The following is a 13,902-nucleotide window of genomic DNA, read 5'->3' on the forward strand; positions in this document are numbered from 1 at the left end:
AAATTTAGGTTTAAAATGTCTCCCTGACAATAAAACAATAACCCCTTACCTAGTGCTTCACTTTGTAGCATTCCTGTTCTCTGCCCTGCTTCCCCTCCCCTCGCTTCATCCCTCAAGCTCTCACTCCTTGCTCTAAATAACCCAGTACAATATCTGACAACTTTTAAGGGCATCTGGGCTAGGGGAGGCTCCTAATCCAACCCAAGGCCTTCTTTAATTCACACATTTGTTTAACTGCAAATTGGATTTTTAAGTACTGATTTACTTTGAGTGTTAGATTGAAGGGTACCAGACCATCAGACATGACCAGGGAGAGCTGTGATTAGGATCTTCTCTTCCTTTTGTTTTGCTAATTAGCAGCCCCATGGGATTGCTCTGAAGGGTGGAGAAATGCTGCTCCGGGAGAGGCTGTTTAATTCTTTCCTTCCATGCCCTTTCTCTGATGTAAACTCCCCCCCCCAAGTCTGCTATTAACTCCTGGGGCAGGGGAAAGGGAAGTAGGAACAGCAGCTTCCCCTCCCTGCTGAGCTAATATTAGCTGGGGGAGGGTTGGCAGGAGAAAAATTGCAGTGGAGGAAAGGCATGGGATAAAAAACACTGCTTCACCATTCTTCAAAGCAGTCCCATGGGACTAGTACTTAGCAAGCATAAGCTACAAAAGATCCTAATCACAGATCTCCCAGGTAAAGTCTGGTTTTGCCCTTAGAGTGCATTAATTTCCTAGAGACAATCAGCTCTACGGCTATGGGAAGCAAGGATGGGAAGGCTTGGAGGGTACTCTCTGCAAGTCATGATATTGAGGCAATGTGGAGGATAGCCCAAGAGGCTCCTAACACAGCTCAGAGGGGATAGGGCTAGCATTTCAGGCAGTTAATGGAAGTTTAGGTAGGGTGCACTTCTGTTGTTTTTGGAATACAGATGGGTTTGCAGAGAAGACAAGGGACTGTACCAGATTTGCGAAACTCCTTAAAATGTCAGTGCACAACAAAAAAACACATTCTCAGTCAGTCCTGAACTGACTCAGTCATCATTCACCAATTGAGCACAAATAAGGCTGGACCAAGTGCTTGTGGTCAGCGGTAGGTGCACTTAGTTGACATTCCCACATTCCAGACTAGAAGAGAATGGGCCTTTACTGAATAAATTAGGTACAAGTTTTGTCACTTTTATCTGAGAGGATGGAAAGGGCGTTGCAAGTTATAATGTGGAACAAAAAGAAGATGTACTTGTGCACTTATTCATCTACTTTTGCTGTAATGTTGCTACTCTGAGGACACTTTTCTTTCTGCAATGACAGAGATTCGGAGATTTTCAAAGAGCTCAACAGGCGTGTCAGGATGGTGCTGAAGTGGAGCTATCTATCTGTGTGCTCTCGACAGACTGTTGCTTCCTAAGCATACAAGGAGTATTGATTTTCCATGGTGGTTGCATTAAGCTGGTCTGATGCTCAACAAACCAAACAGGAAACCCCTTCAAGCTCCACCTTCCGAATTTTAGCCTTGTCAACTTGCCCTACAAAATGAAGAGACAGGGTGCTGATAGTTATCCATTAATTTTGCATGTCCCTTCCTATTGCTTCCCAATAATCAGAGAAAGTATAAAGGCTCCTACTTAAGAACAGCACAGCTATCTTTGTTTGGCGAATCACTGCAGACACATTCCAGCCCTTATCAACTACTGAATATTAATAATTCATAGAAGGCCTAAGAAGATTACATCAGCTTTCTGACACATACCACACATATCATGTCCCGTTGTGTCAGCCATCTGTCCCTGTCTCAAAAGCTGAAGCAACAGAGAAGGATTTCAAGTCCCATCCCAACACTGTTTTTGTCAGAGTGTGAAGAGCTGAATATGTTTCACTATAGCTTAGAAACAAGATTCAAAATGTTTTCTAGACATTTAATACCTAAAGGAAAGCCACTTGCCAGATTAAAACCAGGTCACACCTACCATTTATTTTCACTCAGTATACCATAATCACAAATCAAATAAATGTAGTAATCATCAGAGACAGAGACATTTTAGAAAGAGATGCTCAGACATTCCATAATATATCTTGAATGGTGTAAGAGTAACAGTGATGGTAAAAGTGAATAAACAGAAATTCTTACTGTGAATTTCTCTTCCCAGGGGTTCCTGGAGGGCATTCTGCAGCTTGGGAAGGTGCCTCCCCCACCACGCAATAGGCAGGGTCCAATCTTGAGATTATCTCACCCAGGGAGGGGCTATCCCGCTCTCTCCCAGACCCACTGGCAGAGCACGGATGACCCCTCGACCCCCTTGAAGCATTCCCTCAATGGAGCTGTACTCCTGGCCTGTCATCTCCATGGGAATCCACTGCAATTTGTGGAGACTAGCATGCTAGGAAAACTGTCTTCTGAAAGGAAAGAACCTGGTAGATAAAATGTAGTGAACTATCAGGGCAACTGACAGAATAAAAAGGCAATCCATGAAATCCCTGGGAGTCCTTGACTACCTCCCCCTCATGTACGGGGCTTGCAGAAGCCACTGAAAACCAGCATGACTCAAACACTCAGCACCGGAATGAAGAGGTGGGGAATGCCCTCCAGGAACCCCTGGGAACAGAAATTCATGGTAAGAATTTCCGTTTATTCCCCAGTGGTTCCTGGAGGGCATTTTGCAGCTTGGGATGAGCAATAATTACCTCCTGGGTGGGATTCCGGTTGAGAGAAGGTCATGCCTGAACCACCCCTTGCAAAACCCTCTTTCCAAATGTGGCATCCACCGAGGCCCAGGAGTCAATTTTGTAATGCTTGGCAAAGGTATGCAGGGATGCCCACGTGGCTGCCCTACAGATTTCTATGACTGGGAATCCTCCCTTAGCAGCTGCCAAGGTAGATGCGCTCTGCAAGGAGTGGGCCGTGAGCCCTCATGGTGGAGGTCTGCCCAAAGTGTGCTAGGCCTGGATAATGGCCTCCTTAAGCCACTGTGAGATGGATGAGGGGGACACTTTCCTGCCCATTGTTACCCACCCAAAGGAAATGAATAGCGTCTCTGACTTCCTAAAGCTAGCGGTCCTTTCCAGGTAAAACTTGAGCGCCCTACGCACATCCAGAGTGTGCCAAGCCCGTTCCTTAAAGGAGGACGGATTGGGGCAAAATGAGGGAAGGATCACCTCCTGAGATCTGTGAAAACTGACTTTATTTTTGGAATAAATCATGGGCCTGGTCTCACGACCACCTTGTCCTGATGAAATATGCAAAGTTGAGGGTCTGAGGACAGGGCCCCAACTCTGATACCCTTCGTGCTGATGTAATAGCCACCAGAAAAGTTGTTTTAAGGATCAAGAGCTTTATCTCGCATGTGGCCAGGGGTTCAAAAGGTGGACCCATAAGGGCTGATAGTACCCAATTTAGGTTCCATGTGGGGAACTGATGCAAGTCTTGGGGATTCCATAAGGAATTCCAACACAGAGGATGTGATCACAAAGAAGCATCACCCTACAGCTCAGAATGTTACTAATAGACGATGCCTGACGCTTAAGGGTATTTGTACTAAGCCTCTTATCCATCCCAGCCTGTGGAAAGTCCAGGACATCTGCAATCTGTCTAGAAGCTGGATCTCATCCCTGGGCTCGGTACTAGTCTATGTATACCTTCCAGGTAGAGCCATAAGTTTTATGGATTGACGCCTTTTGTGATACCAGTAGGGTATCCAGAACTGACCCGGAAAACCCCAATTCTGCTAACCATTGCCGGTCAGCCTCCACGCTGTTAGTTGGAAGATCTCTGGGCAAGGGTGGAAGACTGGACCCTGGCTCAAGAGGTCTGGTTGGAATGGAATGTGCCGCGGGTCCTGTACTGAGAGGTGTAGCAACTCTGGAAACCATGCCCTCCTCAGCCAGCATGGAGCTATCAGAATCACCTTGGCTTTCAGGTGCTTGATGCATCTGACCATCTGTAGAATGAGAGGGATGGAAGGAAAGGTGTAAAGGAAACCCACTGGCCAGTCTGTCACCAGCCTGCATCCAGCCCCTGGGCTTCTGAGTGGCGGAAACAGGAGAAAAACCTGTGGAGCTGAGCATTCTGATAAGATGAAAAAAAGATCCACCTGTGGAATTCCAAAGATCTTGATGATTTGTTGGAAGACCACCATCCCAACTCCACATGCAGGCCTGGACTGATAGGAATCCTCAACCTGCATGACTCTGCTATCTGGTGCTGGAAAGGCAATAGCACCTGCATCAGGGGACGAGAATGAAATTGAGCCCAGTTCACCAAGTCCTGGCATGAAACTAGCATTCCTTGCAATATGGCTAGATCCATCAGGTCTACTGACTCTGACTCACTTTTGTCGTGAGGTCCCGGATCTCGTCTACCTGTTCCTGAGTGAGCTTCATGTTGAAAAGGGCTGAGTTTATCTGAACCTCTAGATGAGTGATTGTCTGAGTGGGTTCCAAGATACCCTTCTCATAGTTGACCACAAAACCATGGTCAGTGAGACAATCCAATATGGTCTGTATGTCCCTGGCGCACTGACCCCTGGAGGGAGCCCTGACTCAAATATTGTTGAGGTAGGGGTGAAGCCTCACCCCCAAGGTCCTCAGATGAGCCACCAGAGCTACTAGTACTATGGTGAACATTCTTGGAGCTGAGGTCAGAACGAAGGGCAGTGCCTTGTACTGATAATGCTGATTAGCGTAACAAAAGTGAAGATCTTTCCTGTGTTGTCGGAGAATTGGGATATGGAAATAGGCCACGGAAAAGTCTGTTGATGCCATCCAGTAGTCTCGATCTATGGCCTCTGATATAGACTTCAAAGTCTCCACTCTAAACTTCTTGTAAGACAACCTCCGATTCAGCCACTGGAGGTCTAGTATGGCCCGGACACTCCCATTTTTCTTCAAAACCAGGAAGAAAGGTACTGGTTCCACTGCATGTATGTTCAGCAGGTGGCCTATGGCCTTGTGAAAGGCCTGATGTTTTTCTGGTCTCCTGGACTTTGGGGTTGTGACAAACTTTTCTCTTGGAAGCCTGGACAATTCCAAGAAGTAACTGGATGAAACTGTGGAAAGAACCCAGCGGTCTGGTGTGGTCGTTACCCATGCCTGTGCGAAGTGTAGCAAACGACCCCCTATGGCTCCATGTAGAGCTCCTGGCCTGGCATCAGGAAGCTTGCCCCTTCTTTGACCCTTTCTGGAACTTCGAGGTGGAAGGGAAAGGAGAGGTGGACTGTTGTCTAGACCTGTTGGTGTTGGGAGTCCTCTCTGACTTTCTCCATCAAGATTTATACCCCGAGGTATACTGATGCTGAAAGTGTCTGGAACTCCGAAAGGACTGCTGTTGTTTGGTCTTGTGTTCATCCTTTTTTACTATGGGAAGAGCCTTCAGCTTGTTCTTTGTCTCCACTAAAATTTTCTCCAGAGGGTCTCCAAATAGTTTGCCTCCCCCCAAAGGAAGAGTTTGCCAAGCAGCTTTGTGAGCCAGGATCCACTTCCCAGTGTCTGAGCCATAGATTCCGTCTAGCCACCATGCCAGAAGTCATTGCCCTGGCGTTGAACACCTTGTAGTATCTGCCTGGAAGGCCATTGCCAGAGATATTGTCCTCAGCCCATCCTTCACTTGCTTAGGGATGTCATCCCTGCCTGCCAGTTCATTTGCCCACATCATGTTTGCTCGTGCAAACACTGATGCTGCAGCTGAAGCTCTGAAAGCTGCACCTTGTGCCTTGAAATCCCTACGCAGTGCAGCCTCCACCCTTTTATCACAGGTGTCCTTTGGTCCCCCTTCCCCTTCAGTGGCCGAAGAAGAGAGAGCAACCACTGCTGGGATTTTTAGCTGTCCCATTACCAGGGGTGCAAAGGAATAGTCTTTACTGACCAGCTTATGCACTGGTTTGGGTTTGGCCCAGGCCCATTCTGCGTTCCACAGAGACTGGAATGAGTTTGGGAAAGCCAGAATATCCATCTTCAACTGGCCCTCTGGGAATGCTGTCCTGGAGGCTTTTGATGCAGTGGAAGTGCCCAGTTCCTCCTCTTTGGGCTGTTCCTCAGTAAGTTCCAAAACCCGCCTAGCCTTTGCTAGCAGAACAGGAAAAAACTCTGCCTGAAAAAGTCTTCCCTTAGGAGGAGGTGCTTCCACTTCTTCCCCTGAGAGCTCTCCCTCCTCTCTGCCTTCTGAAGAGGAAGAACAATTCGAGTCTGACAGGAGTCCCAAGGCTGTAGCTGCCTGTTTACTCATTACCCTCTTATTCCCTTGCTCACTTCTAGGGTGGTGAGAGGAGTGTGTACTTTTAGTGTTGCACTTCTGTTTCTCCTTGAGCCCCTTTCCACGATTGCTTTGGCAAACGGGAGAAGGGAGGAGGAGGAGCCTGGGGATGGGGAGGAGAGGAGGTGCTGCTTAGGGGAGATGAAACACACCTTCTTTTCTTGTGTCCCGATATGGACCCGCACTTCCACTTATCGCACTTGGAGCTTAAACTGGGCTCTGCCCCGCCTGTACCCCCGAGCTCCTGACTTCCTTGGCCACGATGTCCCTACCCATGATAGGAATTTGGGGAAATCCTCCTGTCCTGGGAGAGGGGGGAAGGGGAATCTGCCTAATGGCCTCTACTCACCCCCTCCACATGGCACTCAGGTGTCTCTCCTGACTGCTGGGAGTGTGGCAAAATTTGCCACTGCATTAGATCGCTCTGCTCCCCTTCCAACAATGTGGTCATGTCTCCGCTTGTGATTGCAGGCGGGAGGAAATTCAGAGCCCAGCCAACCCTAAGGTGGAGGTGGGGAGGGCCTGATAGCCACCGAAGGCCAAGAGCACCTTTTCACGCCTTTTTCTCTACGCGCGGGCGAATGGAGGCTGCAACTCGTTGCCGCTGCCTCGTTTCTCCTCCGCCGGTCAGATGGGCACTGAAGTGGCAAGGAAAGGAACTGCGGCTGTATGTTCTACATGTGGTCATGCCTCTCCTTCAATCGAGAAGGCACAAAACACTATCCGAAGCTCCACTCCCTCATCGTGGGCTTGATGGCCCTCTAAGTGTTGCCCTGCCCTGCCCTGAGCAAGGTAGCAGGGGAGGAATGGGGAGGGAGGGGAAGAAACTGGAATAAAGTATCAGCAAGAGAGAGACAAGTGAGACTAGAAAAGTGGAGAGAAAGGTGAGATTTTTGGGTGAATAAAAAAACTAGAAGCTGGCTGGCTCTTAGGGAGCCCAGCCAGACCCTGACTGTCCATGACAGAGGTAGGACAGGTCTGGGAGAGAGCGGGATGGCCCCTCTCCCTGGGTGAGATAATCTGAAGACTGGACTCTGCCTACTGCGCGCTAGGGGGAGGTGCCTTCCCAAACTACAGAATGCCCTCCAGGAACCACTGGCGAAGGTGGTGGATATGGACCCTGGCCTTGGTGGCCTGCTACAATCCTTGTTTGAAGTGATCACACAATAACATCTATGAATATCTGGAAAAACACATTCTGATTTCCCTATTTTGTGACCAAGCACCCAAAGCAAATGAAAGCGCAGAATCTCCTCCCTTCATTTTTCCCCATGTGAACACTGAACCCCATCTTGACTGGATATCAGACACCCATGATATAGAAGCCCACACTGTTCAGTAGAGACAGGCAATACAAAGCAAGGAACTGGAAGGGCAGGAGGAGTTTAGCTGCCTTCCAAGAATTAACAGGATCCAGGAGATGTTAGAAGGAATGCCAAAAATGTTTTAAAAATAAAGAAGTGATTAAAAGGACCATCCCTCCCACATTGATCATAGGTAAGAGGAAAGAGAGCACTCACCTCCCTGTTTACTTCTGTCAAGATAGATTGAAACCCTTCGGGCCAGACCTGTGAGAAGACAGGGATTAAGGGGTTGATGCTAAGGGTAAGTTGGTCAGCCAAAGCAAAACAAATCTTAAAAAAGGATTAGGAAAAGCAACCCAAAAGGAACAGAAAAGAACACTGTTAGAGAGAAGCAGTAGCAGAGTGACCTCCATTCAGGAAAGGAAGGAAGACAAGTAGCTTGATCACAGCAGCCATCCTAGGAAGCCATTAGCCATGGGGAGAAAACCAAGGTTGCTCTCGCTCTCTCTCTCGCTCTCATATGCCCCCAAATCCGGCTGGTAAATTTCCCTCTAAGAATGGCCCCGCTACTGGACTTAGAACAAAAGGCATCTCATCATCAAGGGAGAAATGAAAATTACTCCAAATGACCCTTAGCATAACACACCTGCAAGGGGAAAGCCAAATATAAAACATCAAGTATGTGCTGTTTTAGACCTCACTCTGAGCCAGCAGCTCAGCTGTGAAGCAATATAATGGCTGCAGCACAGCACAGTTCAATGATTTGCTAATGAGAACTCATTCAGAGAAGAAGGACAATTTACAGAGGGTTCTACTCAAACAACTGCTTAAGTGAGGGAAATTAGTTGTACAAGGGGATTCATTTGAAGTCATCAGAAAGAAAGCTGGATAATGAGAGAAACTGCAGGATGGTGGCTGCAGCACAGTCCTAACGATATGGCATTTTAGGAACATGCTGAGACTGGCTGCCCTTGGCTTGCCCACAGAACTCCAGGAAAAGAACCTACTCGCCCCTTTCCAGGGCAGGACTTGCAAAGACACTTTCAAATGTTCTGCTTCACCTTTTTTAAATCTGGGAGACAGTAAAAGGAGTAGTGATGGATGGGAGAGGTGCCCCCGTAGTAAGTGATGACCCATTCTCTCCATTACAAGAGAATTACATTGCTCTGTACTGAAGTATGACAGTAGCCAGGACGTATCACAGGCAACCAGTGCATCTGGCTAGATGGATTGCCAATCTGCCTAGGGAATGACGCTCCTTAGGGTCTGGCTCCTCTCAACCTCCCATGTCTAAGTGGTATCACACAAGACCTGATTATGCTGACAGGAACTGCTATGCTCTCCTATCAGTTTAGAGACTTAGCTAGAAGTCTGTTCTAAACCACTCATCTTAAACATCCTTTTTCTAAAATAATGACTCTGTGTAATCCATGTGAACTCTCATGTGTCAGCCACAGAAACCAGCTTTAGGGCCTTTTGAAATAATGACAAATAACAAAACCTACTCCTGGAATTGCTTAGATGAGACTGTGACCTACTGAAGCACAAATTCGCACAAGGCTTGCCCTGCTCTGATAGTTTTACATTTTCCCCATGTCACCTTTTTCATTGGTTCAACTGCAAACAAAACAACCTAAAAAAGAAAAGAAAAAAAAAGGGGGGGGGAGGAAAAAAATGGAGAACAAAGGGACTTTGCCTGGCCATCTTTTGTGATGAGAAACAGACCAAGTCAGAATGGCAGACACAGGAGCCATAATAGCCAAGCGCTGGATTTATTCAGATATTAATTTCAGCAGCCTCCCTCCCTAACAACCTTCAGTGTGGTACAATATTAACTGTGGACACACATTTTCTGGTGGGGCCTATATTGATTCTTGGATGCTTTCATTATAAGCACAAGTTAGATGGTCATTAAAATCAACACCAATTCAGCACTGACCTGGAGTTGACGCACGTAACTCTGTGGTTCCCCCCAATTCTCTAGTGCTCAAACACAGCAGTTCTGAGTTTTACACAATCCAAAATATTATGAGTAGGCACAACATGAAATTTACTCCTGGTTTTCTAAGACCTCACCCATTAACCTTCAGATGGGCAGTGATTTTATTTAGTAGATATAAGCCAAGCAAGGACATAACCAATACTGAGAAAAAAAGTCTGTTTGCTTATTGTAGTACATGGTCAGTACGGAGCTGAAGCCTTTGGGCTTCTTTCATATAGGCACAAGTGAATGTTTTGCTGGAGTAAAATAATTACACACCCTATTATAAGATTCCTTTCCTTCCATCCCTCTTAATCTATTCCAGCCTGTTCTTCACAAATGAGGACGCTTGCACAAAGAGGTCAGGTCCACTTCTTTAAGAGTGTCCTCTGCTCCTGCTGTTCATTCAGTCTCCTTGTGAGGTCAGTGACCCATTTTTCATCAAGATGATTACATCACCAACTGAGGATTAGGAGGTGGAGGTGGAAGATGGAGGAAAAACAACAACAGAGGATGCTGAAATGCAGATACAGTTCCACTGGCCATATAAAGGAGGCAGGATAAAGAAGCACAGTACAGAAAATTGAGGCCATGAGAATAATGGTCTCAGAGAAACAGGAGTCATATTATAGCCCTGTGCTGAACTGTACCTGCAGTTTCCACAGCAAAGGCTAGCACTTCCATCAAGAATCTCATTTCTACAGAGGACTCATTTAATTCACCCTGCATCTTTTCGGGGTGAATCTAACTAACCCTAAGATAGTAACAATATCAAGGACTGAAATAGAATTTTAATGAAGCACAATCACCCAACACTCCCCCCTCCCCCCCCATCCTGCTTGGAGCTCTTGTTCACCCGGACAGGGAAGATGTTGCTGGGTGAAAATCCAAGCCATAGTGGAAAACAATGGTCACAAGGGACTTCTGTGACTCATCTGTACAGAAATAATTTGCTCATGCTATAGAGAGGTGTGAAAAGAGGATGAGCAGAAACAACTGATCTTGACTCCCAAGAAACGAACAATTGTTCCTTACTCAAATGATACTATATCTGCAAACCTGTACTTCATGTGTATATTTTGTTTCACTGTGTTGGTCTGCTTTGCTCTTGTAACTCCTGCATATTTTATTTTTTATGATGTCTGAACATGTTGCAATATGTTGGTTAAATGGGGTTGTCACATGGGCAGGATTTTCTTGTCTTCCCATCACTTGAACTGCAGACAGACACAGCAGCATATAGGCTGGAGTCCGAGGGTTAAAACAACATTTGCTTGTACACATGTTATTGAAATGAATCAGTTAAATGTCATTTCTCTTCAGCCTCAGACTATTTTTTCTGTAGTAACTCAAAACAAGAACAAGGAATTCACTGATGGATTGTACCTAAATAAAGTATATTTTAGTCCCAAATGGTCACTGTCAGTAAGAATTGATAACAAAGGGCTTACTAGCTGATGCTAATTAAGATCAGAACTGAGGTATAGCAATAAACATCAAGTTGCCCATATTGTTGTTATATGCCTTCAAGTTGATTACGATTTATGGTGACCCCATGAATTTATATATATATATATATATATTTATAGGGTTTGCATGGTAAGAGGTATTCAGAGGTGGTTTACCACTGCCTTCCTCTAAGCCTATGGCACCGGTATTCCCAGGCGGTCTCCCATCCAAGTACTAACCAGGCCTGACCCTGATTAGCTTCCCAGATTAGACGAGATTGGGCGTGTTCAGGATAGTATGTCAGTAGCAGTTGCCCATATTACCGCAATCTTAAAATTTTTAAAGCAGGAATGAGAAACCTGTTACCCTCCAGATAACTCCCATTATTCCTGATAATTGGTCATGCTGGCTGGGATTGATGGCAGTTGGAGTTCAACATCATATGGAGGGTGACAGGTTCCTTACCCATTTTAAATGAATCACTCAGGTTAGAAAGCTATCTTTTCAGTTTAACACACTGATTTTTGAAAGAAGCAATCCACTGACTAAGATATCAGACTATGAGTGCTTTAGATGGGTATTTTCTACATTTAGTTATGAACTTTTCTTCTGTATTTTTGTGGAGTTAATGTAACACAGGATTTATCTCACCTCTGCTATCCTGTCTTTTATACTTCAAGGTCAGATCTCAAATTTCATTGCCAGCTTTGGATTGGATGTCACGTATCAGGGGTTCCCAAACTGTGGTCAATGGACCACCAATGGTTCACGAGCTTCATTCAGGTGGTCCGTGGCATATCCATATTAAATATTCACATTGATTTGTAATTGTATGTTTATTGCTTTTTTTATTTCCTATTTTATGGAATGCAAACTGTAATACAATAAGATACAACATACAAAATAAAAGAAGCAATAAAATAAAAATAAAAATCATACAGAATCTAGCACAGTGTATTACAATTGCTACAACAGAAAGAAAAATCATTAAGTGGTCCACGAAGACCATCAGCAATTTTCAAGTGGTCTGTGGGGGAAAAAGTTTGGGAACCACTGATCAATATCAGCTTTCCCCAACCTGGCACCCTCCAGATGATCCCTGACCATTGGCCATGCTGGCTGGGGCTGATGGGAGTTGTGGTCCAGTAACATCTGGAGGGCAATAGGTTGGGGATGACTGATCTATACCTATTCAATTTAAAACTAGCCTTTTTGCTTATAGGTAAGTTTCCAAAAGCTCACTAACGCTATAGCCTCTTATGACAGTGACAGGGGGAAAAATGCAACACTGCTGTCCTCCCAGTACTAGATTTTAAATGTGAAATCTTTTCATAATTTGGTGGCTTTTGTGAGCCTGTCTTTTTTTGTTTTTATACCCATATTGGAATAATCTTCTCCATTTGTATTTGAAGTATTTGGTAATATGGCCAATGGCAAACACAATTAATAACTTGAACTGAACTGTGCAATATCTGAATGGCTATGTTGATTTTCAGATGGGTGCTTTGTAGATACCTTTGGTAAGATATATGCTAAATGAGCATGAAGTATTAAAGCTTGGTAAGGGACCACTAAAGACAAAACCCAAAGAGATCAACAAGAGTTGAGTTTGGTACTCTGGTCTTCAACCAAAGCAGCAGGGGGAATTCAAGAACTGCAAGGTGAGCATCTTTCAGCTGGCTTCTACTTGATCTTATTGATGATATTCCTATATACAGTAGGATTTCAGCCACAGCAATGTTTATAACAGATGTCTAGCTTCCCACACTTTATGATCAATTATGTGCCCATGTAATAGTGTGCTACAGAAGCTTGGGTTTACCTCAGATTTCCTGAACCTCAGATTTCAGGCTGCCAGGCCCAAAGGACAGAGAAACAGAATCACCATGGGATTCTTTTCATGGAAAGAACTAGAGGCAGAATTGTCAAAGTTTTTAGATCTGAGTGAAGCATCATGTGTGAATTCCGATGAACAGCTAGAAGGGAAAAGCAGGGCAATCTGAGGGAGGAAGATGACATTAAAGAAAAATATGTAGGCAGAGCTACTGAAATGTAAAACCCTTAATGTTCAAAGGGCAGAGATTTTTATTTTGACATGTCAAGCCACTATCTCTTACTGGTGGTGCCAGCACAAATATTTTAAAGGGAATGCAAGTACTGGTTTAACAACAGGAAGTTTTCAAATAAGAGGTTGTCAGGCTCCACTGCTGAGATCCATAGGCTCAGAAATGAGAACTGTCAGACCATTAATGACTCCTCATGTCTTGGAAGCAGAGCAAGTACCCTTCATTACACCATTTGACAGAGGGTTTTTTTGTCACCTAACCCTGCACCTCAGCCTCTCAGCCAGGCTTGTTAAGTGATGGGTTTCTTGTTGACATCTAACCATTCCTGGATTCTCAACATGTTTGGGCCATTTACATCCACTTGTACTATCATCCTGTACATGCATTATTTCATATTCTCCTCTTGACCTTCCACTTCCACCCCCACCCTCCACAATAAATCACAGGAAATACTGCAAGCAGAGCTGGATGTGTTCAAGTCAACGAGGCTGATCAAGGGTATACGGGAAGCATGCAGAGCTGTGAACAAGCAAGCAAGCAAGCAAGCAAACAAACAAAAAAAGGATAGCAGCAAGAGGTGAGCCTTTGGGTAAAACCCCAAAGTGAGGAGAGAAAACCGGCTGCTATAATGAGTTCACGGAAGGGAAGTGTTTACACAACAATTCTCTACCTAGAAGCAAAAAAAGTTAGATCTGACCTCCAGTGATGCAACTCCAGCGCAGTCCAGGAAGGAGAACTCACCTGTGCTCCTCTATTCAGCACAATGAAAACGACTGTATCTATTCCCCATCTGGTGTCTCTGTTTAGACTTGCATTTATCATTCGTTTTTTAAATATGTTGAGGAAGAAATTTATCATCAGGTCCATAAAGG

The 13,902-nt window shown here is 45.2% G+C and overlaps 1 protein-coding gene and 1 pseudogene across 5 annotated transcripts in view; both read right to left on the reverse strand.

The window, feature by feature from the left end:
- RPTOR (regulatory associated protein of MTOR complex 1) overlaps nucleotides 1-13,902 on the reverse strand; it is a 502,533-nt gene that overhangs the window by 42,998 nt on the left and 445,633 nt on the right. For 4 of the 5 annotated variants that reach the window (XM_061615780.1, XM_061615782.1, XM_061615783.1 and 1 more), the window contains one exon: nucleotides 7,751-7,798. The exons of the other annotated variant lie outside the window; for it this stretch is intronic. In XM_061615780.1, the coding sequence (XP_061471764.1) occupies nucleotides 7,751-7,798 (48 nt within the window). The remainder of the gene's footprint in view (nucleotides 1-7,750; nucleotides 7,799-13,902) is intronic. 5 annotated transcript variants of the gene reach the window in all.
- LOC133382591 (5S ribosomal RNA) lies at nucleotides 11,156-11,273 on the reverse strand (annotated as a pseudogene).

This window comes from Rhineura floridana, chromosome 3, assembly GCF_030035675.1.
Source record: "Rhineura floridana isolate rRhiFlo1 chromosome 3, rRhiFlo1.hap2, whole genome shotgun sequence".
NCBI lineage: Eukaryota > Metazoa > Chordata > Lepidosauria > Squamata > Rhineuridae > Rhineura > Rhineura floridana.